Raw genomic sequence first — 27,213 nt, forward strand, 5'->3', positions numbered from 1 at the left:
GGGGGGCTCCAGTACATGCATTCCACGTCCGTGATCCGTCAGGATCACGGAACGTGGGAATGCAGCCTTAGTCCCCCGGCTGATGTGCGGCTGCCCGGGGTGTCCCGTCCTGTCCCCGGCAGCACGCGCATCAGAGAGCTCCCCGTGCGCCGGAAGTCACAGGCACAGGCGCACGGGGAGCTCTGTGATGCGCGCGCTGCCGGGGACAGGACGGGACACCCCGGGCAGCCGCACATCAGCCGGGACCAGACCAGAGAGGCTCGACGGGGGAACGGAGGGCAGGTGAGTTGTGTGAGAGGGGGACCATCTATAAGGTAGGGGGGGGAAGGGGGCCATCTATAAGGGAGGGGGGAAAGAGGGGGACGATCTATAAGGGAGGGGGGAAAGAGGGGGACGATCTATAAGGGGGGGGGACCATCTATAAGGGAGGGGGAGAGGGAAGAGGGGGACCATCTATAGGGGGGGGCCATCTATAAGGGAGGGGGAAAGAGGGGGACCATCTATGAGGGGGGGGGCCATCTATAAGGGAGGGGGGAAAGAGGGGGACCATCTATAAGGGGGGGACCATCTATAAGGGAGGGGCGGGAGGGGGACCGTCTATAAGGGGGGGGAAGAGGGGGACCATGTATAAGGGGGAGAGGGGGACCATCTATAAGGGGGCATCTATAAGGGAGGGGGGAGAGGGGGACCATGTATAAGGGGGGGAGGGGGACCATCTATAAGGGAAAGGGGACCATCTATAAGGGAGGGGGAGAGAGGGAAGAGGGGGACCATCTATAAGGGGGGGGAAAGAGGGGGACCATCTATAAGGGGGGGGGAGAGGGGGACCATCTATAAGGGGGGGAGAGAGGGAAGAGGGGGACCAACTATAAGGGGGGGGGGAAGAGGGGGACCATCTATAAGGGGGGAAGAGGGGGACCATCTATAAGGGAGGGAAAAGAGGGGGACCATCTATAAGGGAGGGGGGGAGAGGGGGACCATCTATAAGGGAGGGGGGAGAGGGGGACCATCTATAAGGGGGGGGAGAGGGGGACCATCTATAAGGGAGAGGGGACCATCTATAAGGGGGGGAAGAGGGGGACCATCTATAAGGGGGGAAGAGGGGGACCATCTATAAGGGGGGAAGAGGGGGACCATCTCCTAAAAGATCAGCACCCTCCTCTCCTGACATCCTCTGTGCTGCTGGGACCTCTCCTATAGGATTAGCACCCTCATCTCCTGACATCCTCTGTGCTGCTGGGACCTCTCCTATAGGATTAGCCCCCTCCTCTCGTGACATCCTCTGTGCTGCTGGGACCTCTCCTATAAAGTCAGCCCCCTCCTCTCCTGACATCCTCTGTGCAGCAAGGGACCAAACATTATGTTTATTGGGGACAGCAGTGGGGGGGGGGGGGGGCAGTAGTGGATTATAATGTGGGCGGATTGACGGGGGGGGGGGGGGGGGGGGCGTCATTCTATAGTTCGCCTCGGGCAGCAGAGAGGCTAGAATCACCCCTGGGTGTGAGGTGCGGCATTAGTGTCAGCCATAGGTGTGAGGTGCAGCATTAGTGTCAGCCATAGGTGTGAGGTGCAGCATTAGTGTCAGCCATAGGTGTGAGGTGCGGCATTAGTGTCAGCCATGGGTGTGAGGTGCAGCATTAGTGTCAGCCATAGGTGTGAGGTGCAGCATTAGTGTCAGCCATAGGTGTGAGGTGCAGCATTAGTGTCAGCCATAGGTGTGAGGTGCAGCATTAGTGTCAGCCATAGGTGTGAGGTGCAGCATTAGTGTCAGCCATAGGTGTGAGGTGCAGCATTAGTGTCAGCCATATGTGTGAGGTGCGGCATTAGTGTCAGCCATAGGTGTGATGTGCAGCATTAGTGTCAGCCATAGGTGTGATGTGCAGCATTAGTGTCAGCCATAGGTGTGAGGTGCAGCATTAGTGTCAGCCATAGGTGTGAGGTACAGCATTAGTGTCAGCCATAGGTGTGAGGTACAGCATTAGTGTCAGCCATAGGTGTGAGGTGCGGCATTAGTGTCAGCCATAGGTGTGAGGTACAGCATTAGTGTCAGCCATAGGTGTGAGGTGCAGCATTAGTGGCAGCCATAGGTGTGAGGTGCGGCAGCTCCTTTCTCTCCTTGTCCGTATTTTCCGTGTTACATATATATGACTTTTTGATCTCTTTTATGATATATTTTTTAAAGCGGATTGATAAAATACAGCAGTTCTAGAACTGTTTTTTACAAATTTTTTACAGCGTGTGTCATGCAATATAATTAATGATATAGTTTTATAGATTGGGCTGTTACGGACATGGCGATACGTGTTTTTGATCTGTTTTTATGTAACGGTTTATTGTGTACAGGGAATGTAATGCATTTTTATTATTAGGGGGGTATTGGGTTTTCTTGCACTTTCTATTACTTTTACACTAGTGTAATACTAACCAGTGATCTTTGATCACTGATAGAATACACCGCACTACTACTTATATATACATGTACAGTATATGTCAACATCATGCTAACAGGCAATCTGCAAAGCCATGCATCTGACCTCTGACCTCTGGTATGGCTTGGCAGAGGCATATCCATGGAGGACCGGACGGCACCATGGAACCTCTGATCACTTGAGCGTACCCGCGGCCACTGGAACCCATTAGATGCCGCTGTCATGACTTGCTAGCGCCATTCAATGGGTTAAACTACCCGGAGTGGAGGATCCTCCGCTCTGGGTAGTTACAGGGGGGGAATCAGCTGTCACACTGGGGCCGCAGAGCATTCCAATACATAAATAAGGCCCATTAATGACCGCTGTTAAAACACGTGTGGGTGGTCACTAACGGGTTAAACTAATGGCCGTTATTGGCCATTAGATGACGGCCATCCACACAGTTTTTAACAGTATGTGAACATAGCCTGTGTTTCCAATCCACTCCTGGTTTTGGTTGCAAAATACTGAGCAAAAATCCTGTGTGTGAACATAGCCTCAGTGTTGGATCCTGCGGAGGGAATTAGAACTGAAATCACTGGGACTTGGCCGTTCACTGTTGCCTCCTCTGCCCTGGGTGGGATGTGACCCCCGAGAAACCTGGTTACTAACTGGCAGCCGGTGCCCTGGGTGGGATGTGACCCCTGAGGAACCTGGTTACTAACTGGCAGCCGATGCCCTGGGTGGGATGTGACCCCCGAGAAGCCGGGTTACTAACTGGCAGCCGGTGCTTTGGGTGGGATGTGACCCCCGAGAAGCCGGGTTACTAACTGGCAGCCGGTGCTTTGGGTGGGATGTGACCCCCGAGGAGCCTGTGTGGTTACTAACTGGCAGCCGGTGCTCTGGGTGGGATGTGACCCCCGAGAAGCCTGTGTGGTTACTAACTGGCAGCCGGTGCTCTGGGTGGGATGTGACCCCCGAGAAGCCTGGTTACTAACTGGCAGCCGGTGCTCTGGGTGGGATGTGACCCCCGAGAAGCCGGGTTACTAACTGGCAGCCGATGCCCTGGGTGGGATGTGACCCCCAAAGAGCCTGGTTACTAACTGGCAGCCGGTGCTCTGGGTGGGATGTGACCCCCGAGGAGCCTGTGTGGTTACTAACTGGCAGCCGGTGCTCTGGGTGGGATGTGACCCCCGAGAAGCCTGTGTGGTTACTAACTGGCAGCCGGTGCTCTGGGTGGGATGTGACCCCCGAGGAGCCTGTGTGGTTACTAACTGGCAGCCGGTGCTCTGGGTGGGATGTGACCCCCGAGAAGCCTGTGTGGTTACTAACTGGCAGCCGGTGCTCTGGGTGGGATGTGACCCCCGAGAAGCCTGGTTACTAACTGGCAGCCGGTGCTCTGGGTGGGATGTGACCCCCGAGAAGCCTGGTTACTAACTGGCAGCCGGTGCTCTGGGTGGGATGTGACCCCCGAGAAGCCTGGTTACTAACTGGCAGCCGGTGCTCTGGGTGGGATGTGACCCCCGAGGAGCCTGGTTACTAACTGGCAGCCGGTGCTTTGGGTGGGATGTGACCCCCGAGAAGCCTGTGTGGTTACTAACTGGCAGCCGGTGCTCTGGGTGGGATGTGACCCCCGAGAAGCCTGTGTGGTTACTAACTGGCAGCCGGTGCTCTGGGTGGGATGTGACCCCCGAGAAGCCGGGTTACTAACTGGCAGCCGGTGCTCTGGGTGGGATGTGACCCCCGAGGAGCCTGGTTACTAACTGGCAGCCGGTGCTCTGGGTGGGATGTGACCCCCGAGGAGCCTGTGTGGTTACTAACTGGCAGCCGGTGCTCTGGGTGGGATGTGACCCCTGAGGAGCCTGGTTACTAACTGGCAGCCGGTGCTCTGGGTGGGATGTGACCCCCGAGGAGCCTGGTTACTAACTGGCAGCCGGTGCTCTGCCCAGACGCTTCTCCAGCCACTGATCACGGTATTGGTCCAGTTACAGCGGAGACGTCTTCATGACTAGCGGCAGATCAGTATTAATGGAAGAAAGATGATAGAACGGCCTCTGTGACACATCGGTAAGACTGCATCAGGTCACAGAAAACAACTGGTGACGCCATCGGTGACCCCGGCGGCAGCAGCGGAAACCGTTCCGGCTCACCCAGTAATGATTAAGTATAAAGTGAGGTAAGATATGGGTTACATTATGCTGGATAAAGAGGGCGGAGGACCCCCAATACGTGTCACATTACTGACCAATAAAGAAGAGTTTTTACCAGGAGAGAACCTGGCACCTTGTTGCTCCTCAGCCGGATAACTGGACGTTCCATGGATCCACTATCTTTCCATTGTGCACCTATTCACTCCTGACACCCCGGAGGCTGTGGGGAAAGTGGTCGGCAGCCGAACCTCCGTGTGACACAGAAGTGATGACCAGAGCACTACCTAGGGGCGGGTTCAGACTACGGAATTCTCACCGACAAATTCCGTGACGTGAATAATTCTTTCGGCGGAATGCGGAATGAGCCGGCCCATAGAATGGTGTCTATGGAGCCGGCAGAAAGGCGAGTGGCCGTGAGCGCGTACAGGCGACGGAATTCTGAACCCGCCCTAAGCCTGGACGATTCCTGGAGGTGAGCATTGTGTGCACCTCACCTGACTGCCAGCCATATAACAGGTCCTGCACATGCAGTGCCGTGTGTTCTCTTGAATACCCCTTTAAGCTTAATGGCCACATAGTCATCCTTGTAATTTACTCTTCCTTTCAGATTCTAAGCTTGTGGTTTCTCCAGACTGATACATTGTACTTAACTCATCCTGGCTATAGACAATGCTCTGTGAGCTTTACAACCTGGAATCCAGATGTGTTATGGGGGACGTGTAGCTGTGTTATTTGGGGGGGGGCACGTGTAGCTGTGTCATGGGGGGGACGTGTAGCTGTGTTATTTGGGGGGGGACGTGTAGCTATGTCATGGGGGGGGGGGGGCACGTGTAGCTGTGTCATGGGGGGACGTGTAGCTGTGTTATGGGGGGGGGTGTTAATGTGTTATGGTGGATGAGGTATTGAGTTTCCCCACTAGATGTCAGTGCTTTTTATATGCTTATTTCTATGTACAGCTGAAGAAGGTAATGGGTTTATGTTTCTATGTCTACCATGTGTTCTGTGCTGTCCACTAGGAGGTGCTCTTTTCTTCTATCCTATCCACTTTCTTCTTTCCTCTGCACACACTCATCCCCACCACTGACAGGCAGGTATACAAAGGCTCCTGTAGGAGTTTCATTAGTGGAAAGAAGTGCTATCAGTCTTATCCAGATTCTTAGTGAGAGAGGACACAAAAAACACTGTTCCTGCAGAAGCTAAGCCAGGGCCTGGCTGATGCCAGGACCCTTGTGTCAGAGACTAGTTCAGTGGAGTTGAGTCTAGCCACCAAAGTGAGCAGATGCAGCTTAAGCCAACGTTCTCTTATGAAGAACCACTACTTACACTATGCAGTGCTAAGCACTAACAAAGGGGAGTAGTCACAAGGAAAACCCTAGACCATGCCAGGAACATGTCAGAAAAGTGAAGGGCAGTATCCTGAAGAGATAGGAACTGACCTCAGTAGGACAAAGCAACCAGTATATAAAGGTCTACGTATGCTACTGCGCGGTGCAGTTAACTGGGAAGACTCAGACACTTGGCTACACCCAGATAACCACAGCTGGGGCTCGTACTACCCTACTTGGATGGGTTCTACAATACCAGAAGGCGGCAGACACAGTCTAAACGTGGGTACGAGTATCACTTCACTAAAAATATCTACCAAAGCTTCCGGCAGTGTGCAAGGTCTACATTGAGTTAGGGCTCCTCTGGCAAACTCCTCTCCTCTCTACAACTTCTTCTTCTGCTTTTCCCAAGCACCTAAGTTCAGCACTAAAGTCTGTCTCAACATTTCTACTGTCTATGAAACATGTACTGTGAAGCTGCAAAACCTTCCAGTAAAGTTGTTATATTTTTATACTAATGCACAGAACTGAAGATGGCACTGTTATGGGGGGATGTGTGGATGACACTGTTATGGGGGGATGTGTAGATGACACTGTTATGGGGGGATGTGTAGATGACACTGTTATGGGGGGATGTGTAGATGTGTTATGGGGGGATGTGTAGATGTGTTATGGGGGGATGTATAGATGACACTGTTATGGGGGATGTGTAGATGACACTGTTATGGGGGGGATGTGTAGATGACACTGTTATGGGGGATGTGTAGATGACACTGTGTTATGGGGGAATGTGTAGATGACATTGTGTTATGGGGGGATGTGTAGATGTGTTATGGGGGGAAGTGTAGATGACACTGTGTTATGGGGGATGTGTAGATGACACTGTGTTATGGGGGATGTGTAGATGACACTGTGTTATGGGGGATGTGTAGATGACACTGTTATGGGGGGATGTGTAGATGACACTGTTATGGGGGATGTGTAGATGACACTGTGTTATGGGGGGATGTGTAGATGACACTGTTATGGGGGGATGTGTAGATGACACTGTTATGGGGGATGTGTAGATGACACTGTGTTATGGGGGGATGTGTAGATGACACTGTTATGGGGGGGGATGTGTAGATGACACTGTTATGGGGGGGGGGATGTGTAGATGACACTGTGTTATGGGGGGATGTGTAGATGACACTGTTATGGGGGGGATGTGTAGATGACACTGTTATGGGGGGGATGTGTAGATGACACTGTTATGGGGGGGATGTGTAGATGACACTGTTATGGGGGGATGTGTAGATGACACTGTGTTATGGGGGGATGTGTAGATGACACTGTGTTATGGGGGGGATGTGTAGATGACACTGTGTTATGGGGGATGTGTAGATGACACTGTGTTATGGGGGGGATGTGTAGATGACACTGTGTTATGGGGGGGATGTGTAGATGACACTGTGTTATGGGGGGATATGTAGATGACACTGTTATGGGGGATATTTCTCTCTCTGGCGGTTGTAGGGTTAGCACTCACCGTTAGGTTTTCCATGGTGGTGTGCCGGTTGTCACCGTTTCTCGCTGCCTGCCCATGGATCGGGTATTCCTCTCAGTCTCGCTGCTGCCGGCTCTCCGTCTCTCACCTGCGCCTCCCTGCTCCCTCTCTGGGGTCATTATGGAAAGAATCAGCCTGCGTTGTTCTCCTCGGCCCCCGGGGGACGCCGCCATCACCACATTACATCTGTTTCTCTTGTTGCTGTTTTTTCACTTTGTCATTAACCCCTGCAGTGCTGTAGAGGTGGCAGCACCAGCACCTGCTGCCCTCTGAGTGCCAGGCAGGGTGGGAAGGGGTTAACCCTGTATACACCTCCTATTCCCGCCCCCCAGATAGGGCCGAAGAGGAAAAACACCAGTCACATGACCGGGGCAGATTGTGCACCCCACAGGGACAATTTGACAACTAAGATGGCAGATTAGGGGGCACACACACCTCCTGCTGTCACACTACTACCCATAGGGGGCACACACACCTCCTGCTGCTGTCACACTACTGCCCATAGGGGGCACACACACCTCCTGCTGTCACACTACTGCCCATAGGGGGCACACACACCTCCTGCTGTCACACTACTGCCCATAGGGGGCACACACACCTCCTGCTGTAACACTACTGCCCATAGGGGGCACACACACCTCCTGCTGTCACACTACTGCCCATGGGGGGCACACACACTCCTGCTGTCACACTACTGCCCATAGGGGGCACACAACTCCTGCTGTCACACTACTGCCCATAGGGGGCACACAACTCCTGCTGTCACACTACTGCCCATAGGGGGCACACACACTCTTGCTGTTACACTACTACTCATAGAGGGCACACACACACTCCTGCTGTCACACTACTGCCCATAGGGGGCACACACACCTCATCCTGTCACACTACTGCCCATAGGGGGCACACACTCCTCCTGCTGCTGCTGTTACACTACTGCCCATAGGGGGCACACACACTCCTGCTGTCACACTACTGCCCATAGGGGGCACACACACCTCATCCTGTCACACTACTACCCATAGGGGGCACACACTCCTCCTGCTGCTGCTGTCACACTACTGCCCATAGGGGCACACACCTCCTGCTGTCACACTACTGCCCATAGGGGGACACACACTCCTCCTGCTGTCACACTACTGCCCATAGGGGGCACACACACTCCTCCTGCTGTTACACTACTGCCCATGGGGGGCACACACACTCCAGCTGTTACACTACTGCCCATAGGGGGCACACACACTCCTCCTGCTGTTACACTACTGCCCATGGGGGGCACACACACACACACCACCTGCTGTCACAATACTGCCCATAGGGGGCACACACTCCTCCTGCTGTCACACTACTGCCCATAGGGGGACACACACTCCTCCTGCTGTCACACTACTGCCCATAGGGGGCACACACACTCCTCCTGCTGTTACACTACTGCCCATGGGGGGCACACACACTCCAGCTGTTACACTACTGCCCATAGGGGGCACACACACTCCTCCTGCTGTCACACTACTGCCCATGGGGGGCACACACACTCCTCCTGCTGTCACACTACTGCCCATAGGGGGCACACACACTCTTGCTGTTACACTACTACTCATAGGGGGCACACACACCTCATCCTGTCACACTACTACCCATAGGGGGCACACACACTCCTCCTGCTGTTACACTACTGCCCATAGGGGGCACACACACACCTCCTGCTGTCACACTACTACCCATAGGGGGCACACACACTCCTCCTGCTGTTACACTACTGCCCATAGGGGGCACACACACACCTCCTGCTGTCACACTACTACCCATAGGGGGCACACACCTCCTGCTGTTACACTACTGCCCATAGGGGGCACACACACCTCCTGCTGTCACACTACTGCCCATAGGGGGCACACACACTCCTCCTGCTGTTACACTACTGCCCATGGGGGGCACACACACTCCAGCTGTTACACTACTGCCCATAGGGGGCACACACACTCCTCCTGCTGCTGTCACACTACTGCCCATAGGGGGCACACACTCCTCCTGCTGCTGTCACACTACTGCTCATAGGGGGACACACACTCCTCCTGCTGTCACACTACTGCCCATGGGGGGCACACACACTCCAGCTGTTACACTACTGCCCATGGGGGGCACACACACTCCTGCTGTCACACTACTGCCCATGGGGGGCACACACACTCCTCCTGCTGTCACACTACTGCCCATGGGGGGCACACACACTCCTCCTGCTGTCACACTACTGCCCATGGGGGGCACACACACTCCTCCTGCTGTCACACTACTGCCCATGGGGGGCACACACACTCCTCCTGCTGTCACACTACTGCCCATGGGGGGCACACACACTCCTCCTGCTGTCACACTACTGCCCATGGGGGGCACACACACACCACCTGCTGTCACAATACTGCCCATAGGGGGCACACACACCTCCTGCTGTCACACTACTGCCCATAGGGGGCACACACACTCCTGCTGTTACACTACTGCCCATAGGGGGCACACACACTCCTGCTGTTACACTACTGCCCATAGGGGGCAAGGGGGTGATGCTGTGTTCTTTTAATCCAGGATTAGGGAATGGTCACACTAATAGGAGTTGGATTCCAGCTTGAAATCCACATGGAATCCGAATACCATTGAGGTTGATTGGGAACCCGCAACCTTGCACATTTTTTTTTTTTTTTTTTTTAGGAAATTTCCAATGTGGATTAGGATCTCACTTTTAGAATTGACACGTTGGAGATTCCACATAGAATCGATTTTGCACCAGTTCTGCTCTGTTGTGGATGGGATGAGGATTGTGTAGATAGTTTAGCACTTTTATTGTTTTATGGTACTGAGTTAGACCCATTCACACTGACCCTTATTCACTTTAGTCTCCAATTCTCCTTATCTACAAGTGAGAACGTTCCCAGTGATGCACAGCTATCGGACGTGTTCAATGTGTCGTCCATGGTGCTGAACACAAAGTGGAAGGCGCCAGATCAAAGTTGTTATGATCCCACACTAGAAACCTCTGGCATGATAACTTTGTGTCAAGTCCTAACCTGACCTGAAGAATTTATTACAAGGGGTAAAGCCAAGAGATAAGTTTTTGCCTCTTCAGAGCCCCTGAACCCAACCTAAAGCTCAGCTCAAAGATTGTCACCTCCCCCCTTCTGGTGCCATCATCTCCCTTTTGTACTGTTATTGCACCTGTCCAAGATACCAGATGATACCCACCAGCAGCAGCCTGTCCGCTCCTGCTGTGCTCCACTCTGGTCCTGGGGCTGCTCGTGTCTTCCGGTATCTTCTTCCTCCTTCTGCTGCAATGACCCTTTGGCGACTAGGGTGCACATACAGCCAACCACTCAGGATTTATAGAGGCAGCTTGTCTCCACGTGCTACTGCTATCTGCCAATCCAGAGCCACCAGCACCCATTTAACCTGGCTCCACCTGCCCCTCCCTGCCTGAGCGTTGTTGCATTTGTGCATACCAAGCAAAGGTACATTTCTGTGATCCTTCTGTGTGTGACCTGACTCCTGCCTGTTCAGACTGCACTTCCTGCCTGTACCGTCTGCCTCTCTTGTTGCCGATTCTGATTGTCTGGCCTGTGCTGACCCTCCGCCTGACTACAATACCGACTGCTACTCCTCTGACACCTAACATCCCCCTCCCCACCGTTCTCTGATGGTGTGTACCAACACTATTTCTTAGGGTGCGTTCACATGTATAGGATCTGCTGCAGATACTGTACGTGTGAACGCACCCTTAGGGGGATTTCCAGTATGTCATATTATACACAGTACGCTGCTATTAGGCTCCGGCACGTTCCGCGGTTTTCTCCTTCATTACACTGCCATTAGCCGCTGCTGCTTTTCTCTCTTTATGAATCTTTTACAGGATGTTATGCGGTGTGGAGTCTGTATTATTAACCCCTGAGTGTACAGCTGTGTGTGATATGTACTGAGCAGAACTCTGGCCGCCACCACAGGGACAGGAAATTATGGACCATATAATAACATTAATCTTTATTTTTATAGCGCCAATCTATTCCGCAGCGCTGTACAATACAGGATCCTGTACAGATGGCATCAAACAAACTGTTCAACAGGAGTGACGGCCGCGCTCACAGGAGCTTACACTCTATGAGGAAGGGAACGGGAAACAAGGGAAAGGTGCCGTCTGAGAGCCTGTGCCCCCTGCCTGTGCCGCATGGTAGACTGCGTCCCCTGCCTGTTCCGCATGGTAGACTGCGCCCCCTGCCTGTTCCGCATGGTAGACTGCGTCCCCTGCCTGTTCCGCATGGTAGACTGCGTCCCCTGCCTGTTCCGCATGGTAGACTGCGCCCCCTGCCTGTTCCGCATGGTAGACTGCGCCCCCTGCCTGTTCCGCATGGTAGACTGCGCCCCCTGCCTGTTCCGCATGGTAGACTGCGCCCCCTGCCTGTGCCGCATGGTAGACTGTGCCCCCTGTCTGTTCCGCATGGTAGACTGCGCCCCCTGCCTGTGCCGCCTGGTAGACTGCGCCCCCTGCCTGTGCCGCCTGGTAGACTGCGCCCCCTGCCTGTGCCGCCTGGTAGACTGCGCCCCCTGGTAGACTGCGCCCCCTGCCTGTGCCGCCTGGTAGACTGCGCCCCCTGCCTGTGCCGCCTGGTAGACTGCGCCCCCTGCCTGTGCCCCCTGGTAGACTGCGCCCCCTGTCTGTTCCGCCTGGTAGACTGCGCCCCCTGCCTGTGCCGCCTGGTAGACTGCCCCCCCTGCCTGTGCCCCCTGGTAGACTGCGCCCCCTGCCTGTGCCGCCTGGTAGACTGCGCCCCCTGCCTGTGCCCCCTGGTAGACTGCGCCCCCTGCCTGTGCCCCCTGGTAGAGCACTAGAGGCAGTGGCAGAGAGATCAGCAGTGTTCACAGTCAGTGATTACATGGGTGGTGGCAGCTTCTCATTATTGGGGAGGGGAATACATTCCCGCCGTCCTGTATAGCCGCCCCCCCGGTCAGTGCCGTGCAGGTCAGTACCACGTCTACTCTCCGCAGGTGCTGGCGTGTCTTTCTATTTCATCATCCTGGAAACTGAAGCCACACAGCGGGCAGGGCACCCGGGAGGCGGGTCTGTGAGGGGTGGACGGCTGCCGCCACCGGATGTCATCCCAGTCATCATCATTATCATCGGAGGAGGAGAGGACAATGCTCTGTGAGCCGGGGGATTCTCCGCAGGTGGCAGCGTGGGCCGGGAGCTGAGCGGCCGGGAAGTGTCCTGATAATAGAATAAGTGTTTATAGCCGTATAATACACCGATACGATATAACACAATCCTCCGTATACAGAGACCGTAGCGATACAAGCGCCAACCCGTAACAGTTAGAATAAGGACATATCACCTATATGTATATACTGTATGGTTACATGGAATGTACATGTGCTATATACTGTACACACCGTCCTATAATAGTATATATACTGTACACACCGTCCTATAATAGTGCTATATACTGTACACACCGTCCTATAATAGTGCTATATACTGTACACACCGTCCTATAATAATGCTATATACTGTATATATAATCCGATAAAAGTGATATATATATATATATATATATATATATATATAATCCTATAACAGTGCCGTATATATTGTATATGTATATAATCCTATAATAGTGCTGTATATAACATCCTATAACAGTGCTGTATATATATATATATATATATATATATATATTACACTCACCAGCCACTTTATTAGGTACACCTGTCCAACTGCACGTTACCACTTAATTTCTAATCAGCCAATCACATGGCGGCAACTCAGTGCATTTAGGCATGTAGACATGGTCAAGACAATCTCCTGCAGTTCAAACCGAGCATCAGTATGGGGAAGAAAGGTGATGTGAGGCCTTTGAACGTGGCATGGTTGTTGGTGCCAGAAGGGCTGGTCTGAGTATTTCAGAAACTGCTGATCTACTGGGATTTTCACGCACAACCATCTCTAGGGTTTACAGAGAATGGTCCGAAAAAGAAAAAACATCCAGTGAGCGGCCGTTCTGTGGGCGGAAATGCCTTGTTGATGCCAGAGGTCAGAGGAGAATGGGCAGACTGGTTCCAGCTGATAGAAAGGCAACAGTGACTCAAATAGCCAACCGTTACAACCAAGGTAGGCAGAAGAGCATCTCTGACCGCACAGTACACAGTATGGGCTACAGCAGCAGAAGACCACACCAGGTGCCACTCCGCTCAGCTAAGAACAGGAAACTGAGGCTAAAATTTGCACAAGCTCATCGAAATTGGACAGTAGAAGATTGGAAAAACGTTGCCTGGTCTGATGAGTCTCGATTTCTGCTGCGACATTCGGATGGTAGGGTCAGAATTTGGCGTCAACAACATGAAAGCATGGATCCATCCTGCCTTGTATCAACGGATAAGGCTGGTGGTGGTGGTGTCATGGTGTGGGGAATATTTTCTTGGCACTCTTTGGGCCCCTTGGTACCAATTGAGCATCGTTGCAACCCCACAGCCTACCTGAGTATTGTTGCTGACCATGTCCATCCCTTTATGACCACAATGGACCCAACATCTGATGGCTACTTTCAGCAGGATAATGCGCCATGTCATAAAGCTAGAATCATCTCAGACTGGTTTCTTGAACATGACAATGAGGTCACTGTACTCCAATGGCCTCCACAGTCACCAGATCTCAATCCAATAGAGCATCTTTGGGATGTGGTGGAACGGGAGATTGGCATCATGGATGTGCAGCCGACAAATCTGCGGCAACTGTGTGATGCCATCATGTCACTATGGACCAAAATCTCTGAGGAAGCTTCCAGCACCTTGTTGTATCTATGCCACCAAGAAGTGAGGCAGTTCTGAAGGCAAAAAGGGGGTCCGACCCGTTAATAGCATGGTGTACCTAATAAAGTGGGCGGTGAGTGTATATAACTATAATAGTGCTGTATATACTGTATATATATGTAATCCTATAATAGTGCTGTATACTATATATATATATATATATATATATATATATATATATATATATATATATATAGTATACACACACAACCGTTCAAAAGTTTGGGGTCACCCAAATAATTTAGTATTTTCCATGAAAAGTCGCACTTCTTCACCACCGCACGTTGTGAAATGAATAGAAAATAGAGACAAGACATTGACAAGGTTAGAAATACTGATTTGTATGTGAAATAACATTGTTCTTCCATCACACTTTGCTTCCGTCCCAGAATCCTCCTTTTGCAGCAATTCCAGCATTGCACACCTTTGGCATTCTAGCTATTAATCTGTTGGGGTAAGCTGGAGAAATTGCCCCCCACGCTTCTAGAAGCAGCTCCCACAAGTTGGATTGGTTGGATGGGCATTTCTGGCGTACCATACGGTCCAGCTGCTCCCACAATGGGGTTCAGATCTGGTGACTGCGCTGGCCACTCCATTCCCTATGATAGAATACCAGCTGCTGCTTCTGCTGTAAATAGTTCTTGCACAATTTGGAGGTGTGTTTAGGGTCATTGTCCTGTTGTAGGATGAAATTGGCTCCAACCAAGCGCTGCCCACTGGGTATGGCATGGCGGTGCAGAGTGATAGCCTTCCTTATTCACAATCCCTTTTACCCTGTACAAATCTCCCACCTTACCAGCACCAACCCCAGACCATCACATGACCTCCACCATGTATAACAGATGGCGTCAGGCATTCTTCCAGCATCTTCTCATTTCTTCTGCGTCTCACAAACGTTCTTCTGTGTGATCCAAACACCTCAAACTTGGATTCATCCGTCCACAACACTTTTTTCCAGTCTTCCTCTGTCCAATCTCTGTGTTCTTTTGCCCATCTTAATCTTTTTCTTTTATTGGCCAGTCTCAGATATGGCTTTTTCTTTGCCACTCTGCCCTGAAGCCAAAAATCCTGCAGCCGCCTCTTCCCTGTAGATGGTGACACTGGTGTTTTGCCGGTACTATGTAATGAAGATGCCAGGTGGGGACCTGTGAGGCGTCTGTTTCTCAAACTAGAGACTGTAATGTGCTTATCTTCTTGCTTAGTTGTGCAACGCGGCCTCCCACTTCTTTTTCTACTCTGGTTAGAGCCTGTTTGTGCTGTCCTCTGAAGTGAGTAGTACACACCGTTGTAGGAAATCTTCAATTTCTTAGAAATTTCTCGCATGGAATAGCCTTCATTTCTAAGAACAAGAATAGACTGTCGAGTTTCAGATGAAAGTTCTCTTTTTCTGGCCATTTTGAGCGCTTAATTGACCCCACAAATGTGATGCTCCAGAAACACAATCTGCTCAAAGGAAGGTCAGTTTTGTAGCTTCTGTAACGAGCTAGACTGTTTTCAGATGTGTGAACATGATTGCACAAGGGTTTTCTAATCATCAATTATCCTTCTGAGCCAATGAGCAAACACATTGTACCATTAGAACACTGGAGTGATAGTTGCTGGAAATGGGCCTCTATACACCTATGTAGATATTGCACCAAAAACCAGACATTTGGAGCTAGAATAGTCATTTACCACATTAGCAATGTATAGAGGGGATTGGTTTAAAGTTAGGACTAGTTTAAGGTTATCTTCATCGAAAAGTACAGTGCTTTTCCTTCAAAAATAAGGACATTTCAATGTGACCCCAAACTTTTGAACGGTAGTGTATATATAATCCTATAATAGTGCTGTATACTGTATATATATAATCCTATAATAGTGCTGTATACTGTATATATATAATCCTATAATAGTGCTGTATACTGTATATATAACATCCTATAATAGTGCTGTATACTGTATATATATATAATCCTATAATAGTGCTATATACTGTATATATATATAATCCTATAATAGTGCTATATACTGTATATATAATCCTATAATAGTGCTGTATACTGTATATATATAATCCTATAATAGTGCTATATACTGTATATATATATAATCCTATAATAGTGCTATATACTGTATATATATATAATCCTATAATAGTGCTATATACTGTATATATAATCCTATAATAGTGCTGTATACTGTATATATATAATCCTATAATAGTGCTATATACTGTATATATATAATCCTATAATAGTGCTGTATACTGTATATATAACATCCTATAATAGTGCTGTATACTGTATATATATATAATCCTATAATAGTGCTGTATGCTGTATATATATATAATCCTATAATAGTGCTGTATACTGTATATATATAATCCTATAATAGTGCTGTATACTGTATATATATATATTCCTATAATAGTGCTGTATACTGTATATATAATCCTATAATAGTGCTGTATACTATATATATATATAATCCTATAATAGTGCTGTATACTGTATATATATATAATCCTATAATAGTGCTGTATATACTGTATATAACATCCTATAATAGTGCTGTATATACAGTATATATAACATCCTATAATAGTGCTGTATATACTGTATATAACATCCTATAATAGTGCTGTATACTGATATATATATATATAATCCTATAATAGTGCTGTATACTGTATATATATAATCCTATAATAGTGCTGTATACTGTATATATATAATCCTATAATAGTGCTGTATACTGTATATATAAAATCCTATAATAGTGCTATATACTGTATATATAATCCTATAATAGTGCTGTATACTGTATATATATATAATCCTATAATAGTGCTGTATACTGTATATATATATATATAATCCTATAATAGTGCTGTATACTGTATATATATATCCTATAATAGTGCTATATACTGTATATATAATCCTATAATAGTGCTGTATATACTGTATATAACATCCTATAATAGTGCTGTATATACTGTATATAACATCCTATAATAGTGCTGTATACTGTATATATATAATCCTATAATAGTGCTGTATACTGTATATATATAATCCTATAATAGTGCTGTATATACTGTATATATAATCCTATAATAGTGCTGTATACTGTATATATATATAATCCTATAATAGTGCTGTATACTGTATATATATATAATCCTATAATAGTGCTGTATACTGTATATAACATCCTATAATAGTGCTGTGTATACTGTTTATAACATCCTATAATAGTGCTGTATATACTTTATATAACATCCTATAATAGTGCTGTATACTGTATATATATATAATCCTATAATAGTGCTGTATACTGTATATATATAATCCTATAATAGTGCTATATACTGTATATATAATCCTATAATAGTGCTGTATACTGTATATATATATAATCCTATAATAGTGCTGTATACTGTATATATAATCCTATAATAGTGCTATATACTGTATATATAATCCTATAATAGTGCTGTATACTGTATATAACATCCTATAATAGTGCTGTGTATACTGTATATAACATCCTATAATAGTGCTGTATATACTGTATATAACATCCTATAATAGTGCTGTGTATACTGTATATAACATCCTATAATAGTGCTGTATATAACATCCTATAATAGTGCTGTGTATACTGTATATAACATCCTATAATAGTGCTGTATATACTGTATATAACATCCTATAATAGTGCTGTATATACTGTATATATAATCCTATAATAGTGCTATATACTGTATATATAACATCCTATAATAGTGCTGTATATACTGTATATAACATCCTATAATAGTGCTGTATACTGTATATAACATCCTATAATACACCTGTATTCCGCTCCCTCCTGTCATGGCCGTCCCCGGGGCTCAGGCCTCTCTCACCTGCACAGATTGGACAGATGTTTGTGTCGGTCTCTGGGGGGCGCTGCGCTCTGCTGGGACCAGCACGCTCTCTCCTCGCTGTCAGATGTCTCTCGCTCTTAGGAGTCTGCGCTCTCCTCCTGTCAGTATATAGAAAGGAGACGTTATATACTGTATAATAACCAGGCACCGCTTACCTGCTGCCGCCTGACACTGCTTCACCGCTACTACACCTGCTGTACGGCACCACGGGAGATGTAGTGATCCTTCCATCACTGCACAGACACTGATCCAGCAGAGCAATGCAGAAGAGTGAGTGCAGCTCTGGAGGATGAGACATGGTGTAACAGCAGAATAGTGAGTGCAGCTCTGGAGGATAAGACATGATGTAACAGCAGAATAGTGAGTGCAGCTCTGGAGGATGAGACAGGATGTAACAGCAGAATAGTGAGTGCAGCTCTGGAGGATGAGACATGATGTAACAGCAGAATAGTGAGTGCAGCTCTGGGGGATGAGACATGATGTAACAGCAGAATAGTGAGTGCAGCTCTGGAGGATGAGACATGATGTAACAGCAGAATAGTGAGTGCAGCTCTGGAGGATGAGACATGATGTAACAGCAGAATAGTGAGCGCAGCTCTGGAGGATGAGACATGATGTAACAGCAGAATAGTGAGTGCAGCTGTGGAGGATGAGATGAGAGAGTAGTGATGCCCCGGGGGTCCCGCTGATCTCCTTCCTCTATACCATCTGGGGTCTCGGGAATCGTTACCTTTTGGGGGTCTCCGCCATCCTCAGCCTGCGGCAGCCACTTGGGGTCCTGTGTTCCTGCTGTGAGGGGTGACGCCGCCCTGTGAGGGTCTCAGGGCAGGAACCTGCGGGGGCAGCAGAGGGCGGTGGGTCAGGGGGGCATGTACCCCGGGAGGGGATATAGATCAGGTGTACGGAGAAGTAAGTGCCCCCCCCTGCTCCACCATATACTCACCAGAGGAGGAGGGGCTGTCTTCTTGCTGTGTGCCGCTGTCTCCGCCCCGCAGGGGGATGGGCGGGCTCCGGGGCGCCATGTGACTGCGCTTACGGGATTTGGCGGCAGATAGTTGTAGCATGCGGGCAGAGCGGCTGACACAGGGCGGGGGAGGGGAGGACGGCGACTGCAGCTTCTCTCTCAACTTCCTCTCCATGTGATTCCTCAAGGAGAAACAAAAGATGTGAGAGGGAGGGGGAGACTGGTAAAGGGTAGGGAGGGAGAGGGGGAGACTGGTAACGGGTAGGGAGGGAGAGGGGGAGACTGGTAACGGGGGGGGGGGGGGGGAGGGGGAGACTGGTAACGGGTAGGGAGGGAGAGGGGGAGACTGGTAACGGGGGGGGGGGGGAGAGGGGGAGACTGGTAACGGGTAGGGAGGGAGAGGGGGAGACTGGTAACGGGGGGGGGGGAGGGGGAGACTGGTAACGGGGGGGAGGGGGGGGGGAGGGGGAGAGAGACTGGTAACGGGGGGGGGGAGGGGGAGGGGGAGACTGGTAAAGGGGGGGGGGAGAGACTGGTAAAGGGGGGGAGGGAGGGGGAGACTGGTAAAGGGGGGGGGAGGGGGGAGACTGGTAAAGGGGGGGGGAGGGGGGAGACTGGTAACGGGTAGGGAGGGAGGGGGGAGACTGGTAAAGGGGGAGACTGGTAAAGGGGGGGGAGGGGGAGACTGGTAAAGGGGGGGGGGGAGGGGGAGACTGGTAAAGGGGGGGGGACACTGGTAAGGGGGGGGGGGGAGGGGGAGACTGGTAAAGGGGGGGGAGGGGAAGACTGGTAAAGGGGGGAGACTGGTAAAGGGGGGGGGGATTAGTAAAGCAGAGGGGAGGGAGGACTGAGCTCCTTGCAGCCCCAGATGAGAGTGCTTCCTCCAGTGATACTTACCAGGCCTCCAGGTTCTCTTCGTCCCCTCCGGACTCTTCTCTGAGGTGATGAGGGGGGATGGGGGAGGGGCGGACATCCTGTAAGAAGGAGAGAGGGTGATACACTTGGATACCCTCCTACCTGGAATCACTTAGAAATGTGGCGGAGCTGACCTGAGGGGGCGGAGTCTCATCCTCCCGACACAGCGACGACCGGATACGGATGAAGGACAAACCAAACTGCTCCTGTTTATTAAAGGGCTGAGTGCACGTGACCCGCAGCCGATCCCACCGCTCCACGGCCACCGCCTGCAGGAAGTCTCCTGAGGATAGAAAACACCATATATATATATATACACCAGAGAGGAGACCTCCAGAGCTGCACTCACTATTCTGCTGTTACATCATGTCTCATCCTCCAGAGCTGCACTCACTATTCTGCTGTTACATCATGTCTTATCCTCCAGAGCTGCACTCACTATTCTGCTGTTACATCGCGTCTCATCCTCCAGAGCTGCACTCACTATTCTGCTGTTACATCATGTCTCATCCTCCGGAGCTGCACTCACTATTCTGCTGTTACATCCTGTCTCATCCCCCAGAGCTGCGCTCACTATTCTGCTGTTACATCATGTCTCATCCACCAGAGCTGCACTCACTATTCTGCTGTTACATCATGTCTCATCCCCCAGAGCTGCGCTCACTATTCTGCTGGTGTGCAGTAGACTTTACCTTCCTTAAACATGCGGACCCCCCTGCGGTTCTTCATGGCTCTGGAGTCGGCCGGTGACATCAGCGTGGTCATGGGGAGGAGGGTGGTGTACCCCTTATCTGGAGGCCAGGTGGATCGGCCCACGTCTATCTGCAGGAAGGCCGAACCACTGTTCCCTGTAGACGGGGGGAGCACACAACGCTCAGCTGAGTGACAGATACACAATACACTGTAAGGTCCGCTCCACCTGACGTCCATTACCTATATCAATGTAAGCGATGTGACAGGCGCGCTCCAGCTGCAACTCCACCCTGAGCTGCCGGCTGCGCTCCCGGGGGCAGATGAGCCACGGCTGCAGGAGGTTCTCCATCAGCAGGTTCTCCACAGGGTGCTTAGGGTCCTGGGACAGAACAGAAGAGATGGAACATAAGAAAATAAAGAGTAGGTTCACCTCTCAACCACAGAATATGCTTAATCAACGGTACTGGTTCATACCTTGTAACAGCGTGTCTTTTAGGATCCAGAGCGGTGCATACACAATCCAGGAGCTTGCTGGACATGCAACATATCAATCAGAAAGTCTCTGTAGCACTCAAGCTCATAAAATCAGGGTCCTTTATTTGTCACGAACACATATACATCCAAAAGATACACAAGGAGTGTGCAGCAACGCGTTTCAACGTAACCGTCTTTTTCACAGCTTATACACTTAATACATAAAAAGCTCACATATATATCAAAAATTAAAAACAACAGGAAATGGACCACTTACCCCCTCCTCCCACTGGCGTCTAGGTGAATGTAATGCGCATGTGTCAAATCAAGACGCGCTAATAGCACCTGTATACAGACGCTGTGGTAGTGGTGGAGATAGGTGATCCCCCTAGTGGATGAACTTGAACATTGCACACTGTATAGAAAAAAAGGGTAGAAAAAACAACAGGAATAAATAATTTTCCATATTCTAATTTTATATTAATTAATAAATGTACATCAAATCGGTTTTATAATTAAGTCCTTTGGGGAAGCGAGTGTCCATATTCAAAATCCAGAAGGCTTCTTGATTGAGAACCTTCTGGGACCAGTTCCCTCCTCTACAATCTTTGTGAACTTTTTCCAGCCCAAAGAAAGAAAAATATTGCAAGTCACCATTATGTGTTGTTATAAAATGCTTGGCTGCACCCGACACATTCTCGCCCTTGCGGTTGATGTCATAAATATGTTCCGCAATGCGGGTTTTTAACTTTCTTGTGGTGCAGCCTACATATGATTTTCTGCAAAAAGAACACGAGATGGTACAGATTACATGATCTGTGTTACAGTTTAAAAAGGATTTAATGCAAAAATTCTTCTTACAATCATCTGTATCAAAACTAGTTGTTTTCTTCGCATATTTACATACATTACATCGGGGTCCGCCACATGGGAAAAAACCCCAACCAGGTCTTGCCTCTATTCACATTGTGCTTAGGTGCTGTGGGGGAGATGATGTTACCAATTGTAATTCCTTTCCTAGCAACTACCTCACATCCCCCTTTCAAAATCATATTTAATTTCTCATCTTGATATAAGATAGGTAGATGTTTATAAAAAATCTTTTTTATTTCAGAGAATTGTAAACTATATGGTGTACTGAAAATTACAAATGCCGGTGGAGACAACGGGAGAGATGATAGATCTAAGAAGAATGTAATTTTCAGTACACCATATAGTTTACAATTCTCTGAAATAAAAAAGATTTTTTATAAACATCTACCTATCTTATATCAAGATGAGAAATTAAATATGATTTTGAAAGGGGGATGTGAGGTAGTTGCTAGGAAAGGAATTACAATTGGTAACATCATCTCCCCCACAGCACCTAAGCACAATGTGAATAGAGGCAAGACCTGGTTGGGGTTTTTTCCCATGTGGCGGACCCCGATGTAATGTATGTAAATATGCGAAGAAAACAACTAGTTTTGATACAGATGATTGTAAGAAGAATTTTTGCATTAAATCCTTTTTAAACTGTAACACAGATCATGTAATCTGTACCATCTCGTGTTCTTTTTGCAGAAAATCATATGTAGGCTGCACCACAAGAAAGTTAAAAACCCGCATTGCGGAACATATTTATGACATCAACCGCAAGGGCGAGAATGTGTCGGGTGCAGCCAAGCATTTTATAACAACACATAATGGTGACTTGCAATATTTTTCTTTCTTTGGGCTGGAAAAAGTTCACAAAGATTGTAGAGGAGGGAATTGGTCCCAGAAGGTTCTCAATCGAGAAGCCTTCTGGATTTTGAATATGGACACTCGCTTCCCCAAAGGACTCAATTATAAAACCGATTTGATGTACATTTATTAATTAATATAAAATTAGAATATGGAAAATTATTTATTCCTGTTGTTTTTTCTACCCTTTTTTTCTATACAGTGTGCAATGTTCAAGTTCATCCACTAGGGGGATCACCTATCTCCACCACTACCACAGCGTCTGTATACAGGTGTTATTAGCGCGTCTTGATTTGACACATGCGCATTACATTCACCTAGACGCCAGTGGGAGGAGGGGGTAAGTGGTCCATTTCCTGTTGTTTTTAATTTTTGATATATATGTGAGCTTTTTATGTATTAAGTGTATAAGCTGTGAAAAAGACGGTTACGTTGAAACGCGTTGCTGCACACTCCTTGTGTATCTTTTGGATGTATATGTGTTCGTGACAAATAAAGGACCCTGATTTTATGAGCTTGAGTGCTACAGAGACTTTCTGATTGAAGAGATGGAACATGCTGACACCTGGTGGAGAACTGGCAGTACTACAGGTAAGGAAATACACTGCTGACACCTGGTGGAGAACTGGGAGTACTACAGGTAAGGAAATACACTGCTGACACCTGGTGGAGAACTGTGTGTACTACAGGTAAGGAAATACACTGCTGACACCTGGTGGGGAACTGGGAGTACTACAAGTAAGGAAATAATACACTGCTGAGACCTGGTGGGGAACTGGGAGTACTACAGGTAAGGAAATACACTGCTGACACCTGGTGGGGAACTGGGAGTACTACAGGTAAGGAAATATTACACTGCTGACACCTGGTGGGGAACTGTGTGTACTACAGGTAAGGAAATAATACACTGCTGACACCTGGTGGGGAACTGTGTGTACTACAGGCAGGAAATACACTGCTGACACCTGGTGGAGAACTGTGTGTACTACAGGTAAGGAAATACACTGCTGACACCTGGTGGAGAACTGTGTGTACTACAGGTAAGGAAATACACTGCTGACACCTGGTGGAGACCTGGGAGTACTACAGGTAAGGAAATACACTGCTGACACCTGGTGGGGAACTGTGTGTACTACAGGTAAGGAAATACACTGCTGACACCTGGTGGTGAACTGGGAGTACTACAGGTAAGGAAATATTACACTGCTGACACCTGGTGGGGAACTGTGTGTACTACAGGTAAGGAAATAATACACTGCTGACACCTGGTGGGGAACTGTGTGTACTACAGGTAAGGAAATAATACACTGCTGACACCTGGTGGGGAACTGTGTGTACTACAGGTAAGGAAATAATACACTGCTGACACCTGGTGGGGAACTGGGAGTACTACAGGTAAGGAAATACACTGCTGACACCTGGTGGAGAACTGTGTGTACTACAGGTAAGGAAATACACTGCTGACACCTGGTGGGGAACTGTGTGTACTACAGGTAAGGAAATACACTGCTGACACCTGGTGGGGAACTGTGTGTACTACAGGTAAGGAAATACACTGCTGACACCTGGTGGAGACCTGGGAGTACTACAGGTAAGGAAATAATACACTGCTGACACCTGGTGGAGACCTGGGAGTACTACAGGTAAGGAAATACACTGCTGACACCTGGTGGAGAACTGTGTGTACTACAGGTAAGGAAATACACTGCTGACACCTGGTGGAGAACTGGGAGTACTACAGGTAAGGAAATAATACACTGCTGACACCTGGTGGAGAACTGTGTGCACTACAGATAAGGAAATAATACACTGCTGACACCTGGTGGAGAACTGTGTGTACTACAGGTAAGGAAATAATACACTGCTGACACCTGGTGGAGAACTGTGTGCACTACAGGCAGGAAATACACTGCTGACACCTGGTGGAGAACTGTGTGCACTACAGGTAAGGAAATACACTGCTGACACCTGGTGGGGAACTGTGTGTACTACAGGTAAGGAAATACACTGCTGACACCTGGTGGGGAACTGTGTGTACTACAGGTAAGGAAATACACTGCTGACACCTGGTGGAGAACTGGGAGTACTACAGGTAAGGAAATAATACACTGCTGACACCTGGTGGAGAACTGTGTGTACTACAGGTAAGGAAATACACTGCTGACACCTGGTGGAGAACTGGGAGTACTACAGGTAAGGAAATAATACACTGCTGACACCTGGTGGAGAACTGTGTGTACTTCAGGCAGGAAATACACTGCTGACACCTGGTGGAGACCTGGGAGTACTACAGGTAAGGAAATACACTGCTGACACCTGGTGGGGAACTGTGTGTACTACAGGCAGGAAATACACTGCTGACACCTGGTGGGGAACTGGGAGTACTACAGGTAAGGAAATACACTGCTGACACCTGGTGGAGAACTGGGAGTACTACAGGTAAGGAAATAATACACTGCTGACACCTGGTGGAGAACTGTGTGTACTACAGGTAAGGAAATACACTGCTGACACCTGGTGGAGAACTGGCAGTACTACAGGTAAGGAAATAATACACTGCTGACACCTGGTGGAGAACTGGCAGTACTACAGGTAAGGAAATAATACACTGCTGACACCTGGTGGAGACCTGGGAGTACTACAGGCAGGAAATACACTGCTGAGACCTGGTGGAGAACTGTGTGTACTACAGGTAAGGAAATACACTGCTGACACCTGGTGGAGAACTGTGTGTACTACAGGCAGGAAATACACTGCTGACACCTGGTGGAGAACTGTGTGTACTACAGGCAGGAAATACACTGCTGACACCTGGTGAAGAACTGTGTGTACTACAGGTAAGGAAATAATACACTGCTGACACCTGGTGGGGAACTGTGTGTACTACAGGTAAGGAAATACACTGCTGACACCTGGTGGGGAACTGTGTGTACTACAGGTAAGGAAATAATACACTGCTGACACCTGGTGGGGAACTGTGTGTACTACAGGTAAGGAAATACACTGCTGACACCTGGTGGAGAACTGTGTGTACTACAGGTAAGGTAATACACTGCTGACACCTGGTGGAGAACTGTGTGTACTACAGGTAAGGAAATACACTGCTGACACCTGGTGGAGAACTGGGTGTACTACAGGTAAGGAAATACACTGCTGACACCTGGTGGAGAACTGTGTGTACTACAGGTAAGGTAATACACTGCTGACACCTGGTGGAGAACTGTGTGTACTACAGGGACACAAGCTTTCACAACAAGCAGTAAAGCAAGGGGATGGTGTCTATTCTGCAGTGTATGTGCTGCCATCTGGTGGCTGTCAGTAATATCCACACACACACAGCAGAATACATGTATAATATATAATGACAGTGACCCCGGGGGCCGCGCACCTGAGAGCTGAAGGACACGATGTGACGGACCGGGATCGGCGCCATCCGGGGAGGGTGATGTAGGATGAGGCGCCCCCTACCGGCCCTGTATACCGTCCTGTCACCTGATCACCGTACTTCTCTGTAACCCATACGAGCATCTGAACTTCCCGCGTCCAGAACGGAGCCACGCCCCATCGCGACGTCACCACATACAGGCCACGCCCCAAACTACAGAGGCCGCACTCACCTCACATTCACAGGATGCGATGTCACGTTGTTTCCTATTGATATTAAAATGAGTTTGGTCTCCGGCAAAATGGCGCTTGCTGAACTGTATAGATATAGGTAAAACGGTCACGAGAGCGCCGTCATCGGAGACCGTCAGGCAGGTAACACCGCTACATACATGAAGCCGAGACTACGGGAAGGGTGTACAAATATGGCCGCCGCGCGTCATCTCTCCTTATTATATGTCACGTGGAAGGCATTGCCGAGTCAGCTGATCAATGTAGCGTTCTGTGATTGGTTGGGCGGTGGCGCCAAAGAACGTAACGTGATTGTGGTTGTGACTAGAGTAAGGCTGTGAGGAGAAGCTCATGAGGAGAACGTGTTTGTTTTGTTATAGTAAAGGAGCTAGAACAGCGCCCCCATGTGCCCAGCAGAATAGTGAGTGCAGCTCTGGGGATGAGACATGATGTAACAGCAGAATAGTGAGTGCAGCTCTGGAGGATGAGACAGGATGTAACAGAAGAATAGTGAGTGCAGCTCTGGAGGATGAGACATGATGTAACAGCAGAATAGTGAGTGCAGCTCTGGAGGATGAGACATGATGTAACAGCAGAATAGTGAGTGCAGCTCTGGAGGATGAGACATGATGT

At 48.9% G+C, this 27,213-nt stretch overlaps 2 protein-coding genes across 3 annotated transcripts in view; both read right to left on the reverse strand.

Annotated features, from left to right (window-relative positions):
• Window positions 1-7,719, reverse strand: part of LOC138792215 (short transient receptor potential channel 2-like) — a 37,717-nt gene extending 29,998 nt beyond the window's left edge. Inside the window, exon 1 of the mRNA XM_069969358.1 lies at window positions 7,412-7,719. Within this exon, the coding sequence (XP_069825459.1) occupies window positions 7,412-7,426 (15 nt within the window). The 5' untranslated portion in view covers window positions 7,427-7,719. The remainder of the gene's footprint in view (window positions 1-7,411) is intronic.
• Window positions 7,720-12,228: 4,509 nt separating this feature from the next.
• Window positions 12,229-26,754, reverse strand: XNDC1N (XRCC1 N-terminal domain containing 1, N-terminal like). 2 transcript variants are annotated; one of them, XM_069969388.1, is made up of 9 exons: window positions 26,583-26,754; window positions 21,007-21,145; window positions 20,766-20,921; window positions 20,208-20,356; window positions 20,056-20,132; window positions 19,138-19,340; window positions 18,925-19,027; window positions 18,174-18,292; window positions 12,229-12,677 (listed from the first exon to the last, which is right to left on the reverse strand). In XM_069969388.1, exons 2-9 carry the CDS (start codon window positions 21,113-21,115, stop codon window positions 12,445-12,447), a joined length of 1,149 nt encoding a protein of 382 aa, XP_069825489.1. In that variant the 5' UTR covers window positions 21,116-21,145; window positions 26,583-26,754; the 3' UTR covers window positions 12,229-12,444. The 2 variants fall into 2 exon arrangements, with proteins under 2 accessions (XP_069825489.1, XP_069825488.1); XM_069969387.1 differs by lacking the exon at window positions 26,583-26,754 and adding an exon at window positions 26,354-26,555.
• Window positions 26,755-27,213: the final 459 nt, after the last annotated feature.

Source organism: Dendropsophus ebraccatus, chromosome 5 (assembly GCF_027789765.1).
Source record: "Dendropsophus ebraccatus isolate aDenEbr1 chromosome 5, aDenEbr1.pat, whole genome shotgun sequence".
NCBI lineage: Eukaryota > Metazoa > Chordata > Amphibia > Anura > Hylidae > Dendropsophus > Dendropsophus ebraccatus.

Bases quoted from the DNA above. Each gene is read 5' to 3' on its own strand.
- XNDC1N (XM_069969387.1), bottom strand. From the start codon at position 26,398: ATGGCGCCGATCCCGGTCCGTCACATCGTGTCCTTCAGCTCTCAG. The intron at 20,922-21,006 runs GTAATGGACGTC...CCCCGTCTACAG, and splicing joins CATCGCTTACATTGATATAG to GGAACAGTGGTTCGGCCTTC. The intron at 18,293-18,924 runs GTAACGATTCCC...ATATACTGACAG, and splicing joins ATGGCGGAGACCCCCAAAAG to GAGGAGAGCGCAGACTCCTA.